At 40.2% G+C, this 25,964-nt stretch overlaps 1 protein-coding gene across 1 annotated transcript in view; it reads right to left on the bottom strand.

Annotated features, from left to right (window-relative positions):
- The window catches only part of ngef (neuronal guanine nucleotide exchange factor), a 39,085-nt gene extending 13,161 nt beyond the window's left edge, over positions 1-25,924 (bottom strand). Inside the window, exons 1-9 of the mRNA XM_039785672.1 lie at positions 25,445-25,924; positions 20,721-20,826; positions 16,715-17,062; positions 16,152-16,216; positions 11,348-11,598; positions 10,486-10,646; positions 10,208-10,360; positions 2,712-2,841; positions 2,277-2,351 (exon numbers count right to left, since the gene is read on the bottom strand). Coding sequence (XP_039641606.1) covers positions 2,277-2,351; positions 2,712-2,841; positions 10,208-10,360; positions 10,486-10,646; positions 11,348-11,598; positions 16,152-16,216; positions 16,715-17,062; positions 20,721-20,826; positions 25,445-25,658 — 1,503 coding nt within the window. The 5' untranslated portion in view covers positions 25,659-25,924. The remainder of the gene's footprint in view (positions 1-2,276; positions 2,352-2,711; positions 2,842-10,207; positions 10,361-10,485; positions 10,647-11,347; positions 11,599-16,151; positions 16,217-16,714; positions 17,063-20,720; positions 20,827-25,444) is intronic.
- Between the last annotated feature and the right edge of the window lie 40 nt (positions 25,925-25,964).

Here is a 25,964-nt window from a genome sequence, read left to right as displayed (position 1 = left end):
AGGAATGATTGAGATTTCTCTTGGCCCAGCTAAAAGAAGACTTACAACTTTCAGACAGGTTGCTCATGTCACATTTACATCGTCTATCAGTTGGAGGCTGCGCAGTAACACTCACCGGAAAAGTGCTTCTAATATCCTTCACTGGTCTCCGTCCAGAGCAACGAGATCTGTTGGTCCATTCTTATATACTGTCTATGATAAGAACTGGAAATAAATCAATAAGGAAATAAAAGTCCACATAAATAAATAAATGTGAATTTATGAAATAAAAGTCTCTTGAAATAAATAAACGTGGACTTATAAAATAAAAATACCATGAAATAAGTAAAATTAAAACTTTTTAATATATTTATTTAACTAACTGATTCATTTATATATGAATATTTACATTTACATTTATTTAATTATTTATGTATTTATTGCCTCATTTATTTATTTCATGATCCATTTCAAAGGCATATTTATTTATTCATGTATTTATTAATAATTTTATGTATTTATTGATTTATTTAATATTGAATAAAATGGCATTCCAAACTAGTGTGCTTGTGCTGTCTTGTTTTAGTCTGAGCCAGCAGGGGTATGCACACTGTAGTATAATCTGCTTTAATATCAAGTGCTGACTCCACTTACACAAATGGGTTTTGGCAATAATAATTGGACCCAGTGAGTGGTTGATGTTGCACAAGTAGGTGGATTAAGTATTGGAATAAAAATTCTAAATGATTATAACTTCAAACTTTTTTTCTTAAATAATATCTTATTGGTTTACCCTAAACAGTAAAGTCACACTAAATGCGGTGAACTATGTGGAGCCAATTACCAATCACTGATATACAAACTCCAATCAGAGGCACCATTATGATTTCCAAGCATTCCCTATAATTATGCTTCACTGTCTTTATTCCCAACCAAAGGAAAAAAAAAGATAGTGGTTTAAAAGGTCTTAAATGACTTGAAAAAACTTGCTCCTTACTTTTATTATCTTATTTATCTTATTATTTCTCCTTATTACTTTCTTTTAGTGGAAGTGTATTCTGACTGCCCTGCTGTTAATACTAGGGATATGTAAACCATGTTTTTATAAACTGCACATACTCTACCCCTCCCCTGTACACGCCTGAGCACAATGTGCGTTGTCAATCCCAGAGTTACTGCAAATATACTGGACAATCGAGGAAAAACTTACTTTCAACCGCAGCCTGCTCTGCTAAAATGGCAAAGAAAAGAAAGACTAAAGCTGCAAAGGGGCAACTAAAAAGGCTGCAGATACAGCTAGACGTAGCCCGAGGGCAGGGGGAGGGGTTAGACAGAGCCCGGAGGAGATGCTACTTTTAAATCTTGCTAACTTTTCAACAATGCCAACCCTACCTTTAACAGTGTACTCTGCTTAAAGGAACACGCCGACTTATTGGGAATTTAGCTTATTCACCGTAACCCCCAGAGTTAGACAAGTCGATACATACCCTTCTCATCTCCGTGCGTGCTGTAAGGCTGTCTGACGGCTCCAGTATTAGCTTAGCCCAGCACAGATCCTGCAGGTAACTGGTTCCAACTAGCCTACTGCTCCGAATTGTGACAAAAGTGACAAAATAACGCCAACATGTTCCTATTTACATGTTGTGATTTGTAGAGTGACAGCGTGTACAAAAAACAACGTAACATGAGCCACAGCCGTCTTCTAACCGTAAACAAACCGGGAACTATATTCTCAGGCGGAAGAATATAGTACTTGGGCGGAGTGATATGCTCGCAGCAAGCCTGTCTGAGAATATAGTTCCCAAGGAACATGTTGGTGTTATTTTGTCACTTATTCGGAGCAGTAGGATTGCTGGAACCATTCACCTGCATGTTCTGTGATGGGCTGATGCCGCTGGAGCCTTCAGACAGCCTTACAGCACGCACGGAGATGAGAAGGGTATGTATCGACTTGGGGGTTACGGTGAATAAGCTAAATTCCCAATAAGTCAGCGTGTTCCTTTAAGCACATAAATATCAGCCAAACTCTGCTGAGTTTGTGGGGAGCTTCAGATTAATGGTTTCAGATGCTGGTGAGACCAGGGAGATTTCAGACACCAAAACACTGCACAGCTGTACGTAATATACCGTTTTACAAGTTTGGAAAGTTATATAGGCAACAATCATTTTATCCTTCATGTCAACAATGAATGTAAATGGCATGTTGATGTTAATGGTACACAGTAATATATTACGATGACACGATCCTTACAACTGCCTCATTGCTGTTTGGGCCCCACCCCTTGACAGGTGCTCACCTGCTCCAGTTGCTGATGTGCTTTTATAGCATTTGCTTCCCTCTCTGAGTTTTCGTCTGCTTTTTTCAGGATGTTCTGTGTGAGAAACAAAGTCAAATAAAAACAACAAACGCCTCAATAAAAAGCATCTACATTGGCACCAAACCCTAATTCATTACTGCAACTTTAACCTGTTAAATATATCCAAACTTAGTTCTATATCTTGCCATTTTACTGTACAATATCTATATGTATATATTTAGTTAAAACATGATTTATTGGGCTTTTTATTTAGATAGTGCAGATGGACAGGAAAGGGGGAGAGAGAGGGGATGACACGCAGCAAAGGGATAATAGGTCAGACTCAAACCCGGGCCACTGCCAAGGACTAAGCCTACATAGGGCCAGGCTTGCCCGTAATATTTGTTTAGTTTTAAATCATTACGGCACACTCACTTGTACAAGCATCTTGAGCCTTGTGATCCTCTGGAAAGGAAGGATTAGGAACGAGGTGAAGGACAGGCCCCTGACATGTGGATGATTCTCCAGTGCAGCCATGGCTTCCCGAAATGCCTGGTTTCCCTCTCTGGACAGTCATGTTAAGACAAAACAATGCTTAGTTGATCATACAGCTTCATTACAAAAACACACATTCTCTCTCTTCTCTTTGATGTGGCGATGAGAGAGAGATAGAAAGCGGTGAAAAAGACACTATTACACAAACCTAGGTCAGGTTTTTGCTGATCATCCATGGATAAAGATCACACTGGCTGTATTGAAGGCTCATTCATTTAATTGTATTAAAACATCCATTAAGGTCTCCTAGCCTGGCATAGCCAGACAAACTTTATTTAATTAGTCTGGAAACTCAAACAAAAAACAAAATGCCTCGGTTGAATAGACCTAAAACCAATCAGAGCAACGAAATGACGTGGCACAAACTTTCTCAAATTACAGCTAAACAGCACACTAAAATGTGTTTTTGAAAACATTTTAGGTGAGAAATATGCAAAACGGTAAAAGAATTTTGATTGGTACGTGATCAAGACCGCCTAGTTTGACAGTTTAATCTGAGTTTTGTTGTGCTGGACTGGGAATGCCAGTTACGTCATTCAAGCATGACGCTCCTCCGTCAGTCATTGTCATTGTTGTGATGGATATCTGTTTGAATGGGAGGGGGGCCAGACACATTTGCCAGAGCAAATAAAACATGAGCTGGCAGATTTGGCTGGCTTCCAGGCTTAAGCTCTTCTTCACTTAAATGATAAGGCTAGTGTTTAATTTTGTATTGTCAAACAAATCCCATGAAAATACTAAAACCAACAATGTATTAGTTCATTGCTCAATACTTTCTGACTTCCCTATCCAACAGAAGGAAACAGTGCATTTGTTGGGGACTAATGAATAGTGGTGGATTAATTAACATTTGGTGCTCTAGTGAGTAATTTGTGGCAGCAGGATGGTGGATGGCCCCATTTTGACCTGGTATTAAAATCCTATCTAAGTAATTAGATCACAAGTGGGCAGCTTTAAGTACAGGTGTAAACACACTCAGACCACATTCAGAGGTGGGCTGGGCCCATCAGTGTTTCACCATCGTGAGTCTATGAACAAGGGAAATGTCGGTGCATAGTTTGTCTGTAATAACAGTAGGACAGTTTTGAACGTGAACAGTCTATAGTGCCATAGACTGTTTTATGGCAACCAGCAGTTGCTGGTTGTATTTAGCAACTACAGAGCTTCGGGATGCCGGCTTCCAGCGGCAGTCATTTAGCCGCCAGTAGGTGACTTTGAGCCGCCTACAGGCACCGCCAGATGACGGTCCTTTCAGCTTTTAACAACCTGAACCAAAAATACTACAGAACAGGTTCACCACATTTAACCCAACAAGAAACCAAATGGAAAGTTTTTTGTGTTGAGTCTATACACCTTTGAGGTGACGCCCAATGAAGAGCAGCAGCATTTCCCTGTGAGGGAACACTGCCAAACTGTTATTAAAAACGTGGTGGTGGCGATTTTGACTTCCAGTAGCCTGAATTGTCAGACTTGGCTACACAGGCAATATTTGAATCAAGTCATTGTGGGTTTTTGTCATTTAATGAAAAATATATCACCAGACTTATGCTTAAAAGGTACACAGTGCCCTTAAAACAATGATTGTTCTGCCCCGCCCTGATTTGTTCCACCTGTTTGTATCACCTGTCCCTTGTTAGTGTTCATTACCTTGTGTATTTAGTCTCTCTGTTTCCCTTGTCTGGTGTCAGATTCTACTTTCTGTTAGTGTGGTGGTTCCTGTCATTTATTTCCCTGTCGTCTGAAATAAATCTCTGTTTGAACTGCATTTGGGTCCAAACCTTCTCTACATCGTGACAGAAACCCTTCACAAAACATCAAGACACTGATTTGAACCTGCTATTTTATATACATTTTGTTGTATAATTTTGTTAATTGGCCTGAACATGTAGGCATTCTAGGAACACCTCTGATGTATTTTGAAAACGTGTTTTGCTCCTGTACTTCTATGACTTAATGTGAAGTAAGAGAGCAAATTACCTTTGCGAACTGCCTCCTTAGTATCGAGTACCGAGAAATGCCTTTTCATTCAATACCAAAGTTCTATTCCTCAAGAGCAAATCTCATTAGCGCCAGTGAGCCAATAGGCATGCTGCATGCTTCTACCAAGCTTGTGATTGGCTGTCTACACATCGAGACATGCAGGAAAAGCACTACATTATACTCGTCGTGTGTGATGTTGTATTTTAAAAGACTTCGAGAAGCGTCACAGTGGAAAAATTAAGATTTGTGCCATAATGTTGGAATTTATTTTATTGTTAAAATTGATTTTATTATATTGATATAAAAAATACCATTCAAGAACTCGGTATCGAAGATTTTTGCACAATACCCTGAGAATAATCTGTCTAGAATGGCAGTGAAAACATTGTTAAAGTCTACCAGCCTATATGGGAAAGAAACATGCTTTATATTCATAGTCAACCACACCCTGCACATCACATTTGTCATGATGTAAAACAAACCTGTTCTCTACTGAAAAGATGGGCTGACAGCATTCACAGACATAGAAAAATAGCAATGTATGAGGAATGACACCTATTATTCTTTCTCACAGACACCTTTCCCTCCAGGCATGTGTTTATAGTTATCAGTAGTCAGACGGGCCACAGTATTGTTCTGAGCAGAGGTCTTGTATTATTTACTGCTTTCAAAAGACAAAAATACTGTCCAATATAAAAAAGTCACAATATATTTTAATAAATCACCACAATTAGCTTCAATAAGAAACAGCTACCTGACTCATATACAGAGACCGTCAAAATAATGGACAAGCCACTGGGAAGTGCCTTAAAGCTGCACTCTAACTTCCAGCAAGGGGTGACTCCACTGGTAGCAAAAAGAAATCTGTTTCTATAAATATGTATTGGAAAATGACCCTAGATCTTAGTTGATTCATTACCGTAGTAAACATTTTCAAAATTAGTTTATATCACCTTTATCTATTCAGGGAGGGTCAGTTGAGAGCAAGCTCTCATTTCCAATGACGCCCTGATTACATGCGATGCAAAATTATAACACATACAGTACAGGCCAAAAGTTTGGACACACCTTCTCATTCAATGTGTTTCTTTATTTTCATGACTATTTACATTGTAGATTCTCACTGAAGGCATCAAAACTATGAATGAACACATATGGAATTATGTACTTAACAAAAAAGTGTGAAATAACTGAAAACATGTCTTATATTTTAGATTCTTCAAAGTAGCAACCCTTTGCTTTTTTTGATAACTCTGCAAACCCTTGGTGTTCTCTCAATGAGCTTCATGAGGTAGTCACCTGAAATGGTTTTACCTTCACAGGTGTGCTTTGTCAGGGTTAATTAGTGGAATTTTTTCCCTTATTAATAAAAAAGCAAAGGGTGGCTACTTTGAAGAATCTAAAATATAAGACATGTTTTCAGTTATTTCACACTTTTTTGTTAAGTACATAATTCCATATGTGTTCATTCATAGTTTTGATGCCTTCAGTGAGAATCTACAATGTAAATAGTCATGAAAATAAAAAGGAAACTCATTGAATGAGAAGGTGTGTCCAAACCTTTGGCCTGTACTGTACAAAACATACAACAATATACACCATACAGTTGCAATACACAGTGCACACATAAAACAGTTACATAATGTTAAACTCAAAATGCACATGTAAAGCTTCATAAAGAAGACATTGTGATTAAATGAAATTAGGCAGTTTAACCCATTTTTTTTTTCATTAGAAATTGCAGGCATAATATTCAACTGCAGTTTTGCCTAATTCTGTCCTAACAAATGGAATATTTAGGACCAATGAGTCACTAGTGCGAGTACCACAGTGATACGATTCAAAATTCATCAAGCTTGTTAAATATACAGGCCATATTTTAAGCAAGGCTTTATAGATAAATAGAATGCAGTGTTGATCCCTTCTTAGAGCCAAGGAAGTCCAGCCTACATTTTGATAAAGGAAACAGTGGTGGGTACTGAATCCATCACCAGATATAAATCTTAGGGCAGAGTGATAAACTGCATCAAGTGGCTTCAATGTAGAGGAATGTATGCATTCATATAAATTATATCACCATAGTCCAAAACTGATAGAATCGTAGCTTGAACAATCTTGTTTCCTAAAACTTTGGGTGAAGCATGACTTATTTCTATAAAAGAATGCCAATTTTGGTTTTAATTTCTTTACAAGTTATGTGTGGTTTGAAAGACAGCTTATCATCCACTGAAATATTATATACTTACATACTTCTAGCTGGAAACTTTTTAAATTTGTGTCCAACGCTAAGTGGTGATGGCCCTTTCAGTTATTACAGTAGACACATTTCCTGCAAAAACCATACACTTAGTTTTTTCTGGGTTTAAAATCAATTTAAGATCATAAATCACAAAAATCTGATTGTAAGTTCTGAAGAGCGAGATCAGTAGAAGGGGCAATGAACTGAACTGTTCCTAACATCAGAATTAAAATCATTAATAAATATAGTAAATAAAAGAGGCCCCTAAACAGATCCCTTAGGAACCCCTTTACAGATATTCAGAAAATATGATTGATAACCATCGGCCACAACAGCTTGCGATCTGTCAGATAAATACTTCTCCACCCACCTGCAGGATACAATATCAAACCCGATATTGTTTAGATGTTCTAAAAGGATAGCATGACCCACTGTATCAAAGGCCTTAGAGAGGTCAATAAAAAGTACAACACAATCCTGCTTATTATCCAATGCATGAACAATATCACTCACAACCTTGGAGGCCGCTGATACAGTGCTATGCCCAGGTCTAAAACCAGACTGAAAGACATTTAGAATATCATAGTCAGATAAATAAGATCTTTTTTGATTACTTATCAGACGTTCTAAAATTTTTGCTAAGCAGGGTAGTTTTGAAATTAGCCGATAGTTATTCATGTCATTTGTAGGACCAGAAGCAGTGTTCCATACATCCGGAATTATAAAAATAAATATGTGTCAAAACATCAACAATAATAGGAGCAGCTAATCATAAAAGACTAGGATCCAATTTGTCAGCCCCAGTGGACTTAGAGAGCATTGAGCACTATGCATCCCAGGATTCCCTGGCATACTAGATGACTTGTCACTTATTAGAACAATCAAGGGTGAATTCTCGAATAAGTGACCGGCAGTAACAAAGTGTTTATTAAAGATATCACATAACTCCTTCTCTTTAGAGACAGTGACAGAATCCTGAGTAATCTGATTGGGTAAGGATGAGGAAGGGCTATGAGATAGAGACTTAATTATTCTCCAAAATTTTGCTGGATTTCCATAGCAATCAGATAAAGAAGAAACATAGCAAAATGATTTCGCATTACGAATTGCAACAAGGCACTTGTTTCGGAGGTGATGAAAATGCTGCCAATCTGCACCCAACCCCGAAGTACGTGCTTTATTCCAGGAAATGTCCCTAGAATGTAACATGTCAGCGATATCCGCAGTAAACCAAGGGTTACTTCCGTTCGTTATTCTTAGCTTCTTAAAAGGGGCATGTTTATCAACAGCAGAATTGAAAATTTTAATATAATAATTTAATAAAATAATATAAAGCCATGGTGGGGTCAGTAACAGATATCGTGAGAGAAATATCACTTAAAGACAAGTCATGTACAAAATATTTACAATAAAACAAGACTTTTCTTGTCCAGTGTCTCTGATACAGGCTATTGGACAGTGATCACTAAAATCGGAGTAGAGTAGAGTAAAGTAGATACAGAGCAAATAATAGTAACAGAAAAACATTTCTTAATGAAGATGGCTATCAGACCTAAAAATATTATATCCATTAAGCTCAATTTCACTGACTTGGTCTGATAGTCATGTTTCTGATAACAACACATCAATAGGCCTACAGCATGATGTTCATTTTGTAAATTATGGTCCCATTTATTTTAAAAAGCAGGGGATGCTTTAGGGCGTGGCAAAAAGCGACCTGTCAATCAGGACAGAGGCTTAGCAATGCTAACCATGGCACTGTTGACATTAAAATAACTTGTTTTTAGGCTTTGTCCATATTTTGGTCTTAAACTTTGACTTTCTCACTGTGTGTTTTTACTTCATCAAAGTTAATTAGAACATTTGGTCGCCTAAAAATGTCTTGTTCAGCATTATGCCAACCAAGCTACCTAGCTAGCTAGCGCTAGCCGATTTTCTGTTTCAATGACTTGCTTCAGAAAAGTTGAAAATCAGCAACTTTCCCCCTATAGCTTTTATCTTAGCACCATTGCAACTGTAAACCACACTGGCTTGGCTGCATCATCCTCCCTAGCTTCACCATATCGTCAAAAACGTCACATCTGGTAGCAACGCCGTATTACCAAATTCAAGACTTCAAAATGGCAGTCCACAGACAGGGTGATGGCACAGATGCTACGTCCACTATTTTTTACAGTGTATGCTCATATACCACTAAACAATTAACTGTTAGTGTATGAAGACGACATAGTCCACATTGTAACATATTTATAACGGAGTGTCTATTTGCACCCCCGGTACGAATAGCCTCGGCCACACAGCTGAGCTATTTACACCCTGTGACGTAACAACAAAAAAACGTTGCTCGCGTGCACCGAAATCATGGCGGACGTTCATCTTCCATGACCGCAGAAACTGGCATATTAGGGAAGTTTTGTCTCTAAAGTTTATAACAATTGAATTTCTAGCGGAAAATGGATACTACAGTTGCGCTTTCTGTCTTCAGTGAAAGCATACAACCGTTAGTTTGTTAGTTAGTACCTATTTTTTTGTATACAGTATGGTTACCTAGCAACCGAGGCTTGAAGAAACCAAGTGGTAAAAAGTTGTTCAACTTCCTGAAAGAACTGCTAGGTGAGTGCTTAGTGCGCTTGCCTTTGGTATGGGAGTTTGGTGTTTGATTCCCCTGTGTGGTGATCTTGTTTTTTTAAATTTGGATTGGATAATTTGCATGCAATTGCGCAAGTCAGGACCCGCGAACGCATATTTTTTTTTTTTTTTTGCAGGGTGGTAGGGGAAGACTCATGAATATGCCTGCTCTGGTTGGGTTGGTTAGGTTTAGGCAAGAGGAGTGGGATGGTTATGGTTAGGGTAAGAATGTCAGGGCGATAATATTCCAAAAAGGTGTAATACATGAGTAGTATGGATAACTGTGTGTAAATATATGCCAAGGTACTGTACATGCACAGGGGTGCAAATAGCATACATTGATATTTGTACCAGGGGTGCAAATAGCATACACTTCTAATTGTACCAGGGGTGCAAATAGCATACACTTCTAATTGCACCAGGGTACAAATAGCATACTGCTAATTGTACCAGGGGTGCAAATAGCATACACTGCTAATTGTACCAGGGGTGCAAATAGCCTCACCCTATTTATAAAATAGATACTCACAATATGCGTCTGTAGTTCTTCTCCTGGTACACCTGGTTAATGACGTATTTGATGAAGACATTGAAGTGTTCCACAGCATGGTGGTAAACAATGTCACACACATCAGGGATCAAAATAGACTTCTCAATTCGGTGCTCAAGATCCATCAGGAACCTGAAAATATTAAGAGACCATTATCCAGGGATATGGAGTCAAAGCTTGTCTGCTGGACTGGAACTTGATGTATGATCAGACTTCCAATCATTAACTGATTTGTGTTAATCAAGACCTTGACCTACCTTTCACTGGCTTTCATGACTTCCTCAATGTTGGAGAACAGAAAATGCACATCGGATTGGCTTAGAGTGTTGATTAAACCAGGGTCACGTAGGAAGTGAGTCTCCAAAATTTCCAAACTTTTGTAGTATGATGCTTCTGAGGTAATGAGCTCAAACGTGGCCTAGATAGAAAAGCAAATCATACGGACACAATAATACTAACCGAGGATCCCTAAATGATATGATGAAATTTGAAATTCTGATGAAGTAAGATGTCCTGCTGGCGCAGTTGGCTAGGGCTTATTGATTTTCATTTGATTGATTTTCACTGGAAAAACTACAACTTTACCACATTTAAATGATGTGTAACAGAGTAATTACTTATGTGTGGGTGGAATCCATGTGGTTTCACAATCAGTTTGCATTCATAAAGCATATATCATAGTGTTATTTTGGACTTATTATAATTATAAATGTTGGCCATTCCACCAGCATGGCTCTAGGGATTGCGATGTCAGCCGTTCTGCCCACCATTTTGATCTAGACTAAAATTTATTATTAACTATTGGAGGATAAACATTCATGGTCCCCAGATCATAATGTCTACTTTATTTGGTGATTTTCTGTTTTCCTCTTGTGCCACTTTGAGGTTGACATTGTTGGGTTATAAGTGTAAAGTCCTTGGTGTATGCATACAGACATGCATGGTTGCCAGAAGATGAATGTTTTTGGCTTTAGTGATTTCTCATCATCAAGCACCATCAGCTGGTCAAAGATTTCACTCATCTTGTGAAATATCCCAACATGTACTAAATAATTGGCCCAACCTTTAGTACAGCCATTCTTGGTCCCCATATGATGTATCCTACTGACATTTGCTTACCTCTTGCATTATGATTTCTTTCTGCGGTAACTGGGTGAGCAAGCCACTGGCCTGCACAGCTTCCAGGTTCTGCCACAAGCTCAGTGACCGAGAACTGTTCCTCAGCTGCAGCTGTAACACTGGAGGGGACGTGACACCAGAGCCTGCCACCACAGTCTCTGCTGTGACCTTTGGACAAAGGTTCTCACGCTGCCGCCGTTGCTCGATCTCCTGCTGCTTGGAAGTGTCCCGGTATTCCTGGTACAGGAATGCTGAAGAGTCAAAAGACAATGAGTCAGGCATGAGGTAAACATATAGAATTTTTTATTTTTTTAAATTTTTTTAAAGCCTGGATTACCACTGTACGTAAGGAGTGGCATTTTTAAGTGGAAAAATAGTTGGGCGAACAGCTGCCTTGGACTTGTACACCTCCGTTTTTCTGTTATAGTGCTCAATACCCACGTTTGTATGCACTGTCAGTTTGCAGTGTAGCTACGTATGTTTGCCCAATTTTACTGCGTTGTCCTGCTACTTTCATGCTTGGTAATCCTCTCAGAAAGATGCTTGAGATCCTGAAAGCATGTTATTGACCATACCATCCCCTCCAGAAAGAAAACACACATGGAAAGCAAATAGTGTCTTCTCTGAGAGGCTAGCTAGTTATTATTTCCTGCAGAACCATTACATGTTAAATCTTTGATTATTTTTGCGGTTTGGTTCATAGCAATATCCCACAGCTGGTGGGCAATGAGGTACTGTATTTAATCTCAAATTTCCTTCAAATTCGTGCTGTAGAAGATAATCCACATCGTTCATGGTGACCTTCTTCTTTAAAGGTAGCATGGCATGAAAATGTAACTTTATGAGGTTTTTTAACATTAATATGCATTCCCCCAGCCTGCCTATGCCCCCCCAGTAGCTAGAAATAGGTTACCTCCCCTTTCTCTGCTTTGCCTGCCCAGAGAATTTGGCCCACCCATGAGAAAGAGACATCATGGCTTTTAAACGAGCAAAGTGGCAGTTGGTCAAGGCCACACCCCCACCCTCCACCTTGCTCCCCCTCTCTGCTCCTCAATAGCTACAGACACAGAAATGGCACATACTAAGGAAAGCTCATTGTGGAACTGGCTCTAGTGGCTGTAATTCTGCACCAAGGCTGAATTTTGGGAAAGAGACTTCAGATACAGTATTAGGGGACCACTAAGGTCTATATAAAAGCATCCAAAGAACACCATGTCATGGGACCTTTAAAAAAAATATTTTAAGTCTGCCAACTACACACTTCAAATTGCGTTGGGGCAATAGGCAATCAGCTCCACTTGGCATCAAATTACCCTTCAGTACACCAATATATTGGTGTATCTTGCAATATTCTTGTTGCTTATGTTCTGTGTATATGGCTCTTTGTGTTTTACTGAAGTTAACTGTAGTCTGTTCGTACATGAATACAGGTGTGTGTGTGTGTGTGTGTGTGTGTGTGTGTGTGTATATAGGCTGTGTGCTGTCAACTGTGTTCTCTCGAATTCCCAAGACAAATTTCTCCTAAGGGAGACAATAATTAATAAATTAATATTTAAAATTTGTGCCAACCGCTTTCAATGCCAAAGCCTTTTGGCATGTGTATCTTGGGGCACTGGGTTATGCGAGCGTAAGTCTTTCCCCACATAGCGGCCGCTGGAGCCAAGCACAATTAAAACACCATTTTAAAACTGCTCTATCAACCACTGACCTTTAATTGTCAAATAATGATGAATAACAGCAAAAAATGAAGATTTTATGTCATGCATGAATCCAGAACTTTATCATGTATTGTATGTGGTAGTGTAAGGTTATTTAACGTAAGTTGAACAGATCAGGATCGCAACTTTTTACTTGTATTTACCAACCGTTCTTACGGGTCAAACAACATAGAACTTTCACAGTTTATGTCCCGTTGTCCTGTGTGTCATAAAACGTTCATTTTGTAACCCCACCCACCTTCTTATCCTAACCATAACTAACTGGTTTTACCCTGCACATTAAAGGGGTAATAGAATGCAAAACCGATAGCTGAATAGCTGAATAACGACAGTTTAGTGGGTAAATAGGACATACATAGAACCTCTAAACCCCATTGACACCTCTTTCCTCTGCAAATCTCACAATTTGAAACTGCCTCTGAAAACAGGCGAATCGGAACAAAACTAAAAGTTGATGTCAACTTCTCAACTCCTCCTTATTTGGCTCTACCTTCTATCCTTCTCTTTACATAAGCCACTAACTGATCTGAGGTCAGTTAGTCTTCTGAATAGGTCGGGTTGATCTCAGAAATTGCTCATCTGCTGTTTTACCACTAAATTCACTGAGACTGTTTATGCGAGAAATCAACTATGTAGATGTCAAATATGGGCCGTTTTACGAAAATTGATGGCTAAACCGGCCTGCTGTGAGGAGCTCCGTCACGGCTGGCAGCCCACGGTGCTCGATACCCGTGCAAAGTCCCCATTTCTGGGTTAGTGGACTACCAAACGCTGCTGCCCTGACAGAGCTCCAGGGCCTGCAGCTCCCCTCTTCCTGCTAAATGGCCGGTCTGTGTGAGTGAGGGCACGTCAGCGAGCTTGTTACGCCCGCAATCTCTTACCACAGGTTCCAGTTAATCGTATAATGGATATGTGTATTGAGTTAATTAAACAAACGATCGGAGAAATAAACGCCTCTTGTCCAAGAGTGAGCTGGATGGAGCTCTATCACTGAGAGCTAGCTACCTTGCCTCCTCCTAACAAGACCTCTAAAATTCACAAAAATGCATTAAATTGAAATCGGACACAATTGTTAGCTTTGTTAACACCTTAGGGAGCTGTGATATACATGTTGTGACGAAATTCAAACTGTAAATAAACAATAGTTATGCCGAAAGTGTAGCTACTTAGCCGCAGGATTGAAGGGACACTAGCAGCTTACGAAACCCCTCGTGTTCACAAAAATGCATTAAATTGTAATCGGATACAATTGTTAGGTTTATAAGACCTTGGGGTAGCTGATATATAAGTGGCGTGACGAAATTCAAACTGTAAATATACTGTAGTTATGCAGAAAGTGTAGCTAACTAGTGGCGATCTGTACACATAGGATTGAAGGGACACTAGCAGCTAATGAAACCCCTCATGTTCACAAAAATGCATTAAATTGAAATCTGACACAATTGTTAGCTTTATAAGACCTTGGGGTAGCTGTAATATAAGTAGCGTGACGAAATTCTAATTGTAAATATACTCTAGTTATGCTGGCAACTGGCAGCCAGCTAGCTCCGCGGAACCCGAGCCCCGGTAGTAAGTAACCGAGAAACGGTGACTTTCACTGGGTATGGAGGTTGCCGCTTTCTCGTCACACTGTGTGGAGCTCCTAAAGTCCAACACGTCTTACCAAATTTGCAATTAGCCATCAATTTTTGTAAAACAGCCCATATTTGAGCTTTATATAGTTGATTTCTCGCATAAAAAAGTCTCAGAAGTGAATTTAATAGTAATAGTAGTAATGAAATAGTAGACAAACAATGTATAACTTTGCAGCGTCTGAAATATGAGACCTGCTTTCTCGTCTCCAATGTGTTTTTATGTGGTTCACTCAAACCAATCAGCGCGCAGCTCATCTAAATATTCATGAGCATACCATATTTGGAAGAAAAGCTCTTGTTACAAATAGGGCCCTATTCATAGGGCCATATTCATAAAATAGCATTCTGGCAATTTTCAGCCCAACCAATGTTACATACCCTATTAGGAGACCTTAAGGAACAGTGTGAAATACCTTATATAATAATTATATCACCCCTTTAAAGAATGAAGCCAGATCGGTCCCGACCCAGGTGACGCATGCACACCCAAGCGCACAAAAAAATTACGCCAAAGGGGTACCCAGAGAGTCAAATTTCGCCACGGCTGGGATGACATTGGAATTAGTTGAAAGGCCCCTGCGTCACTAAAGGAGACATTGTGCGTCAGTAACTAAGGCCAAAGGCACCTGACCAAGTGTTTGTTTTTGTCGGGCTGGAAGTGAGACTGTGTTGGTATTTACTATAGCGAGCACTGACAACTGGAGGATAGGAGACAAAACCGGAAAGACACGAGCTGTGTCAAGCCTTATAAGGTCAATAATGTAATGCCAGCATGTGTATGTGTGTGTGTGTGTGTGTGTGCGTGTTGCGTGTGTGTGCATGTGTATTTGCTCAAGTTTATTCAACTAAAACTAAAAAGTTTGCTGATAAGAACATTCGATCTTTTCAGGGAAGACTGGCTTTGTGTATATCAAGAGGGAAGGTGACTTTGAACAACAGGGGCCTGTTGCATAATCTCCCTCAGTCATATACTGCAGATTGCTTTGGTGGGCGTAGAACTGGACTGAGACTTACATAAGAGAGAGTGAAATCCGCATACATAGCCAAAGAAATGCACAGGTTGGAGAAAATGACATATGAATCTATCTATCTCTATCTATATCTGCTATATCTATATTGTCCTGCAGGTAATCCCTGCAAATAACCATTGTCCTGTGTACACACTGAACAACATTATGGTGAGTAGTCTGTCAACAAAGCCGACTGTCAGATTAGAGAGGCAGTCAACCTTGATGAACGTGTCAGAGATATGCAGTAACAGATACAACTCAGTTGCAGTACTGATGCCTTCCATGAAATCCATGTGCTGCATATGTTGCATATGTGAACGTTTGTATCTCACCAATGTTCAGTCTTAGTCATAGCCTATAATGTATTATCAAATAAGAGATGATTTAGTAGCAACAGCTCTGGAGGTGGTAAAAGTGCGTGGAATAAATACGCTACCCTCACCAATGTTTTTGACGATGTTGAGGCTGTGGCAGATTGTCTGGGAGCGAGCTCCATTGCTTGGAAACCTAAAAGGAAAGAAAATATGAAATATGTGTTTGGGAAGGCAGCCAGGTGAATGAAAATATTCACTAATATTTATGCTTCATTTTACTATTAAGAAAATGATGCAGAAGTGCTGTTGGTGCATTCCAGCACACAGACAGATCAATTCTCTTTGCTTCTCTGCCTTCTCTATCAAACCCAACAGAGTGAACCCAAGCCATTTTTTTATACAAATATAAAAACATCCATCTTTGCCTCTTCACATTCATTCTCCAGCCACACAATGAGTGACTACTCAATCACTCCAATTTCTCAATTTTTTCATAACTCACAGTGTTTTGTTTTTTTGTTGCTTACAAGCGTACAAAAGTACTAAAATCATTAATCATTTTTATTGGCCTCTTTTGGGTTTTATATATACTATTTACTATTAGCAGAAATCCAGAGTTTAAGCTTCATAAAAAAAAGATCCTTTTTCATTTCTATCTTTTCCACCTGTTTCCAGTATAAGAAGATCTGACCTGAGGTTGGCGTTATCCTGGTCTGTGCTGTTAGAATTGGGCCGTTGTGAGCTCATGGTTTTCCCTCTGATCTCCTGAACAGTGCAAGCTGCAGCTGTTTGCTCCGACAGCTTTATAATGTCTTCGCTATGAATGTTGTGAGTCCGGTAAGTGATCATGTCAGCTGTAAAATCTCGATGCTGGCTGTTGGAGGCAGCAGATATGTCCAAACTCCTCCCTCCTCCCACTCCTCCTCTTCTCCTATCCACAGCATCGCTGTTGTACAGAGCATGTCTGCTGCTGGCCTCCCCATTGCTTGGCAACACAGTTTTGGAATGATGGAGCTGTGGTGAAGGCTGAGGGCTACATCTGAGAGCAAAAAAACACACTTTAGAATCTTATCTATAGCAGCTATTTTCATCTTCACCTAGAAACTGAAACTCTTGAAATTGCCATGTAGTAATTAAGGCCATGTTCATCTGTCTTCATATATTTTTCATGTGAGTTTCACAGTTGTATATCTAGTTGTTTAAAGACAACACATTCTCATGAACAGGTTCGTATGATATCGCACGAAAACTTATGCACACCAATTTGTATGATAGCCTACAAAATTAGGAGACTGCCTGCTGGTCACACCACCGGTCACATGATAGTTATGTTTAGCGGTCTTTACAGTTCCATTTAGAGGACATAAGGTGACTTTGAGCCAGTTACAGAGCACCGTTAGTTGACAGTCCTTTCAGTGGCCATTGCAGTTGAGTTTAGCCGACACAATGTGACTGTCCTGCGGCGATGACAGTTAAGTTTAGGCACCAAAAGGACTAGTTAAGATTAGAAAACAAATCGTGGTTTGGATTAAAACACCGGTCAAGCAAGACTGACATAGTTGCTCTTGCCACACTTATTGCGAGACGGAGAATACTCCTGGCTTGGAAATCGTCAACACCCCCCGCCCCGCCCTCCCATTCTCCTCCTGGCTGATAGACATGATCTCGTTTCTAAACCTAAAGAAGATCAAGTTTGCTCTCAGAGGGGTTAGTGCCAGATATGTTTGCTTAATTTTTGTCTTTTATCTATTTTTATTTATTTATTTTTTTACTATTTGTGTACTCATGGGGTGAATTGTTGGGCATTTGGGAGGGGGGTGGGTGGATCGATGGGAAAGGATTTTTTTTTTTTTAAACTGTGATTTGTACAGACTTTAAACTTGTACCAATGGGGCACCTGGGTAGCTCACCTGGTAGAGCACGCACCCATATATAGAGGCTTAGTCCTCAATGCAGCAGCCGCAGGTTCAACTCCAACCTGCAGCCCTTTGCTGCATGTCACTCCCCCTCTCTCTCCCCTTTCATGTCTTCAGCTGTCCCATAAAAATAAAGGCCTAAAATGCCCTTAAATTAAAAAAAAACTTGTACCAATGTTGTTGCGCCAATAAATATTATATATAAAAAATATTTTTTTTAAAACACCAGTCCCCTTAAGTAGTATTCCCGGGATACGAACACATGCTTCCTGGCTAAAAGTCTTGAGTTTAACCAGGGAAGCTCTGCTGCTTGAAAGCCCCACTTGTGTTTTATGATCCAGCCACCCCTGACCTCCTCACTACGCCAACCAGAGCAGTTACTGTTGTGCATACAGCAATAAATACATACAAATTACAGTGTTTTACTTTCCGTAGCTATATGTCGGATGGTTCATGAGAACAGCCTGTTCTATGCTTTTGCTGAACAAAAACCTTTATTAGGCAAGCTGTGCCCTAATTCAGTGGCTAGATCTTCAAAAGTCTGCATTTCTCCTTCAAATGATGACCTGAAGGCTTCAATAAAAATGATCCACATATACAGCCTTCTTTTGCCCTAATTTTGTCAACACAACAAATGTATCTTTTGATGTCCTCAAAATCCCAAAGTGACTCTTTAAACTTGGTCTGTAAACACCAGACCAAAACTGTTCACAGCATTGACTAGGAGGTGCCAAGGACCAGGAGTGAGTGGATGGCCGAAACAGATCAAGAAAGACATTCACATTCAATCAGATGGCCAACTTTGAACAGAGAAAGAGGTTGCATGACCAAAGTTCCTCATACGTCAAGTAATTACTCCTGCGCCAGCTCCATTTGCTGAATGAATGCTGTGAGGCGTGGTTAAAAGCTCCTGACACTCCCACCAAACGAGATTAAACATACGTCTAAGCTTATTGCACAATGTTTCACAGAGTTTCGTGGAAACATGTCAGGTTGCATGCAGGTTAACATTCTGTGTGAAAAGCAAAAGAGATCGTAAATGTGACCTGAAGCATTTATTCAGGCATCAAGTCTATTTTTTTGACAATACAACCCATTCTCACTCCCAACTCATATAATACTGATACTGTCAGTAGCTGTCAGATTTGGATACCGACCATAGACTGTTAACATTAATGGACAGAGCATGTGTGACGTCACCCATTGGTTTGTGGAGATCTGCTATGAGTCATCAAGTTTGCGGGCGCAGCCATCCTGGTTGCGGATGTGACGATTTTAGACGAGAGGCAGGAGTCAGGGAGGAGCCACGTTACGTTACACACATTCAATGGCAATCACATCATATAAACACCCCCTGCTTTATCGCCGATTTGAAATCAACTAACCATAATTCAAAAAATGAACATCATTCTGTATTGCAGAAGACTTAAATTAGCGATTGAGACCATAAACTCATCATGAAAATGTTTACTGAGGTAATAAATCAAGTGAGAAATGGGTCACTTTCTCATAGACAGAAACCAACCCCTTTTGCAACTGCACGTGTTGCCCCCTGCTGGAATTCAGATAGAATGCAGGTTTAAGGCACTTTCGCATTTGCAGCACTTCGCCGAACCGGATGCTTTGTCCATTAATATATTAATTATTATATTTGTCTATAATACCGACGCATAAATCCCCCCTTCAATGTCTGTATGGAACCCACCGGGCAGAGCAGCAGCTCCACCACGGCACTGTAAGATGACATAGTATTAAGAGCGACAGCAGTAGCGAGTAGTATGAAAGACCAAAAATCCACGTAGGGAAGTTGGGTGGGGTGGTGGATGGGTCAAACAACACAGGACTTTAACCCAGGAGACCGGGTTCATGTCCTGTTCTTGTCCCGCATGTCACAGAAACATATATTTTGTAACCCCACCCACAATCTTTTCCTAAACCTAACTGTCCCGTTCTTGTGCCGCATGTCAGTTAAACTGACGTCCCGACCCAGAGCGCCAAAAAGTGACGCCAAGAGTCCAGATCAAGCGCGCCTAAAATATGACACTAAAGGAGACTTTATCTACGACTAAATGGAAGGATTGTAAAGAATGGGTTGAGGGGGTGCCGAGGGTCATATGATATAATGTGAGCTTTGTGTGTGATGGCTTTGCTGTTGAGGTCTGAGAGGTTGTGGGTGGGGAGGCCAATCATTTTGGAGGCATTGTGTGTGATGCATATAAGTTTGTTCCCGTTGAGCAGCTCTGTTTGAGAAGCTGTTTGTTCTATGTTTAACACCACAGATGTAGTTCTTTATAGAGGATGTGTTGCATTCCATATCTCAGTCTTGAGAGTGTGCTCTCTATTATTAAGTCCTAAAATCATGTTTTCTTAACAAGCCTACAGGCAACAAGCCTATATCTCTGGTTTGGCTTTAGTTTACTGGTTTTATGAAAAATAATTGACCGAATGACTTGTGAAGATGAATGCTTTTTGCAGTTTACTCATTCTCTTAGAACTTTAACCTTTCTTGAAATCAAAAAGGCATTAGTCCTATCAAAGAGCTGGGTCTTCTTGGTACTCTAGCATACTGATTCCTTAGATCACACTCTTCTAGGTATAACTGTATACATAAGGAGATTGCTGTTTCAGTGTCAATGAATTAACCTTCAGAGAGATTGTATGTGCTTATCACAGACATGATACGCCTTTGAGAGTATGAAAGTATGAAGTATGGACATGTTAGTTTTCTGGGTGTGTTTGCATTGAGTAGTAGGGTTGGGCAGTGAAGGCATGAGGACTCACCGTCTAGCCCTGGGCAAAAAAGGTGATTTGGGGCATAAAGGAGCATTAGGGGAGATGAGTCCTGATCTGTTAGACGGACTGGGGTCCAAACCAGGCCTGGGAGAATCTGGAAACAGAGAGAGAGGAAGAGAGAGAAAAGCAGTCAGAAGGAGAAAGTGTCTTTATAATCAGGTACAACAGTGAGGACGCACGCATGCACACACACACACACACACACACACACACACACACACACACACACACACACACACACACACACACACACACACACACACACATTAGTAGAAATACCTTGGTTATGCAAGGGATAGTCTCGATCAACAGAAATGACATTAAACCATGTATCCAGCTAATTCAAATAAAAGGTGAGTAAAGTAAAAAGTAAAGCCTATGTACTGTTTTGTGTGAACAGTTAACTTCATTTAATATTGTATGTGGCGTTTTCTTTTGTGGAGTGCAAATGTTCCACGATATTTTAAGGCCTTTTTCCTCTGTTTAGAACAGCTGAAGAGGGCCTTAGGTCAGATTTGGACCTGGGCCGCTGGAAATGACTGAGCCTACATGGGGCACACGCTGTACCAGGTGAACTAGAAAAAAATTTGGAGCTGATCTGAACCGAAAACTCTAATTATTTTTCACTTTTCGTAACATTGCGAGAGGGCATTTGTGTTGCATTAATGTGGTGTTGGAATAATTGGAAAAATGTTCCTGACTGGCAAAATTCACAGTGCATTGCACTAACGTGAGATAGGACATGCCTTTTGCAGAAGTCTGCGCTCTCTGAGTATAGACCTCTGCCGTTGCTAGTTGAGTATGGCCGACAAAAAGTGACTTAGAACCGGTTACAGAGCACGACGAGGTGACGGTCCATTCAGGGGCCATGGCAGTTGAGTTTAGCCGATGAAAAGCATCATGCAGCAACAACAGTTAAGTTTAGGGCCCAAACAACTAGTTAAGATTGGAAAAAAAGATAGTGGTTTGGATTAAAATACTCCTCTGGAAAGTCTTGTGTTCTCCCCAAGTCATGAATTCCACTCCCCTGCTTGAAAGCCTTGTGTTTTAGGACCCATTCATCACCTTGACTTCCTCCCTACAGCGACCTGAGCAGTCTTAAGGTGCTGACACACTAACCCGACGGCCGACCGTTGACAGAAAAGCCAGTCGAGATGATCAGTCGCGTCCCCCAGGTCCAAAAAACTGCCTTGGAACACACTGAGGCGACACTGACTTGAGAAACGTAATACGTCTACATAGCAGCAAGCTACTCTGTATTGTTGCCCAAGAAATGAAAACCGGCAGCTGATTGGACGAACGCGTCACATGGGTTTGTTTCCTCCAGAAATTCAAAGCCAGACTGTCATGGGGGCCGTTCAGAATACGATCTCATATTGTACTAAATTAGTTCACTGAAACATGTTTCTGAAAACATTTTAAGCGAGAAATAGGCCGTGCAGTTGCTGAATCTGTCTTCATTTCAGCTCAACAAAGACAAAGACAGTCAGTTTAAAATATTTTCGTCAGATTTTGAGAGACTGTAGTCACCTCATTCCGCTCCCCATTTCCGGGTGAGTCCCGACTGCCCTGCCGCCGACTGAATATGTCAGGTCGGCCAAAATGAATGCCGACAGCCCCTCAGACTGACGATGGCACTGGACACACCGAACAGACTCGAGTCACTGACCTCGCCAGACTGTCCAACGGCCGATAGTCGGCCTAGTGTGTCCACACCTTTATACAGCAGCAGTTACTGTGGTGCGTACAACAATAAATACATGGAATACATACGAATTACAGTGCTGTACTGTCCATAGCTATATGTCGAATGGTTCATGAGAACAGCCTGGTGTATTCCATTTTCCACTAAGAGTGTTGACTGTTACTTGCGTTATTTGTCTCCCTACCTGACTATTACGCAACCTGTGCTGTCTGACTGACTGTCAAGTGCACTGAGGTTGCTGTTTCTTCTTTTCTTTTTTCTTTTATGGCGGGTGGCAACCAGCGTTATTACCGCCACCTAGACTGAGGTCGCTAATTGCAGTAGCTTTAAAGGAAACCCACTGACAAAAGAAAGGAACTCTGTGAAGCAAGTTCTTACATCACCTCATTTAGAACTATGATCTCTACAGCTATACTAAGAAAAAATGTTTTTGAAGATGTTAAGTGTCCCCTAGTCTCGCATTGTCAGACCTGGCTAGTCCAGACAGCTTTCTGTGATTGGAGAAAAACGTGCTCTGGTTTATTGGCATTTCTTTAAACCAATCACAATTGTCATTGTGGCTCTGCTAAGTGCTGAGCAGAGCCACAATGTGTCGCTGCAAAATAGCCTCGGGAAGGATCTTGGTGGAACATGTTTACGTTCAAAGGTTGTTTTAGTCGTGCAACAGAAAACTCAGATTGGACAGATAGTCTAGCTAGCTGTCTGGATTTACCCAACAGAGATCTGAGGAGAAGTTAACCATAGTCCCTCAGAAATCCACCGGACACTAAGACTATATATATATATATATATATATATATATATATATATATATATATATATATATATATATGAAAATAATCTTTGGTTGAGCAAGTAGAAGACTTGAATTGGTGGAAAAGTCTGCCTTTAAATCTTTGGGTCATGTTAAAATTAAATGTAATGAGTACCCAAGTTTTAACTTACTTTAAATCAGACACAACATTCATTTAGAACATAGAGGCAATTGATGGCGATTTTCATTACCATTGGATGATTTGTGATAAATCAGGGTTCTCTCTTTTATTTACAACAATAGGTATAGTCTATTGGCCATGACGAAGTTAACTTGTTAACTTCGTCATGAATGATGAAGATGAAGACAAAATAAGATAATGATGAAGATAACTTGTACAAAATGTCTCTGCCACAACCTAGTGTTCTGCACAGGTGGCCAACTTCTACAATGCTACCTCTCTCCATTTAGCCGAAGAACTTAGCTCCTAATCTCTTTGATTTGTTTGCAATACTACAACCATGTAACGTCAACTTGTGAGGAAACTAAGCTTTGCATAGTCTAGTTTATTTGCTCTAAACCAGTTGATGGAAACGCAGCGTAATTCGCATTCTCTTTTTTTTTTTGCGACATTTTAAAAGTGTGCTTAAAATTTGGTTGAGAAATTAGATGGAAACATGGCTACTGTCTAGTTTCCTCTTTCTACACATAATAAATGCACAAATACAGTACATAATATAAATGAGAAGTTGTTAGAAGTCAGATACCTTGGATGGAGCTAAACTTGAAGTTGAATGTAACACAGTAATGCAGCCACATTGTGGATTGATCTGGCAACGCATGAACAGTATCGTATCGTATGATATCGTACGAAAACTTATGCACAACAATTTGCATGATATCCTATGAAATTAGGCGACCGTCCGCTGGTCACGTGACGACTGATCATATGACAGTTTAGTTTAGTGATCTTTACAGTTAAATTTAGCTGAGAAAAGGTGACTGCGAGCCAGCTACAGAGCACCTTTAACTGTCAGACCTTTCAGTGGCCGTGGCAGTTGAGTTTAGCCGACAAAAAGTGAGTGTTGTGGCCACCAAAATGACTAGTTAAGATTAGAGAAAAGATTGTGGTTTGAATTAAAACACCACCCAGACACAAACATATTTCCTGGCTAAACGTCTTGTGGTGTCCCTGGAACGCTTACTACACTCCCAGGGTTGTAAGTGCTGTGTTTTATGACCCAGCCATCCACCCCGACCTCTTCCTGATGCAGACTAGAGTGCTCTTATACAGCAGTGGTGCAGACAGCAATAAATACATGGAACACATACAAATTACTTTACTTTTTGTAGCTATATGTACAAGGGGTTCATGAGAACAGCCTGCTTGATAATCTGGATTCTGTGACATTTTCAACAAGCCTCACTGTTTTACGACTTAATTTTACTTTTAAGACTGACCTGTCTAGTTATTTATTAAGTAATCTCTCTAATCCTTCTCTTTGAGGCCTATTCAAGATGCCGGGCAAAGTCTAAGCTCAAACACTTTATTGTTGCCTTTGGTGTGGCTCTATGTACAGGATAAAACTACAACAATACCATCTGGTGACATACATTATTACTGTCATTCAGTTTCTGGAATTGTCCTACAGATTGTTGAGTATTGATCTGTACAAAGCAGGTTGGCAAATAACTTTCCAAATCATTACAGACCCTAATATCAACAGGATATCAGGTATAATTTGATGTTTAATTTCAACATTTTCACTTGTATTTGTTTTTGCTTGAAATTATGAGTTCGGGAGGTTGACCTTTGGAAAACACAAGTATCACTCAGACTATTGTGCTGTTCAAACAAAACTAGTTTCTCAGGTTGTAGTCATGTAGCTGTCATTTGAAGGATAGGAGTACCAGGCCTAAGATTCATCTCCAATAACAACCACATCAACTGCCAATAGGACAACATATGTAGAGAAATAATATACAGTACAAATACTCCATAAACAAAGCAGAGACAGAACTGAATTCCTAAACATCCTGCAGCAGTGTGATGCTCTCCAATGACTCTTTGACTATGCATTCACTTGAATTAGTGCAGTGATGTTTGAAGTAGGCTAAATAGTGTTGCTTTAGGACCAGTCACTTTAAATGTTAATTAACTTGTAAGACAAGAGGCTATTCTCACCAAATTTGAGGTACAGTAGAAATACAATGTTAAATTGCAAGCCCAGCAGAAGCCTGGTGTTTTCTTACATTCAGACTGCTCAGATGAGACCATCCTCTTCTTTCTCATTGACCGGTAAAAGCGCGAGTTCCTGCGAATAGGCTCTCTGCTGAAACCAACACTGGAGTCATCCTCGTCATCCTCGTCCTCATGGCTGGGTTGGACCACAGCTACTGGATGCTTCTCTGGGGTTTCCTGTGACTTGTGCCCCCACTTGCCTCTGAACAGGGCAGTCACAGACATGGCAAATAATCCCTTGTCCTTTAAATTTGGTAAATCCAGTTTGACTGACTGCTTGACACTGGCAGAAAGAAATCTGTCATATTTAGCCAGAATCCAGGAACAAATCCATGACTGAAATTCTGGTGAAAAATAAATCTCTGAGAACAAGGAAAGTGGTTTCTGGGCCCTGTGTCCCTCCTGTCAGTGGAACAGCAGAGTTGTTACCTACGCATGCAGCCTGTGGAACCAGGAGAGTGTGTCACCTATCTCTGCCTAAGCTGTAATTATTGCATTTATGACTCTCTCTCCTTCCTGCTATTTGTCCCT

The sequence above is a fragment of the Perca fluviatilis genome, chromosome 2 (assembly GCF_010015445.1).
Source record: "Perca fluviatilis chromosome 2, GENO_Pfluv_1.0, whole genome shotgun sequence".
NCBI lineage: Eukaryota > Metazoa > Chordata > Actinopteri > Perciformes > Percidae > Perca > Perca fluviatilis.
Note: the sequence above shows the minus strand (reverse complement) of the source record. Positions and strands in the feature narration are given on the sequence as shown.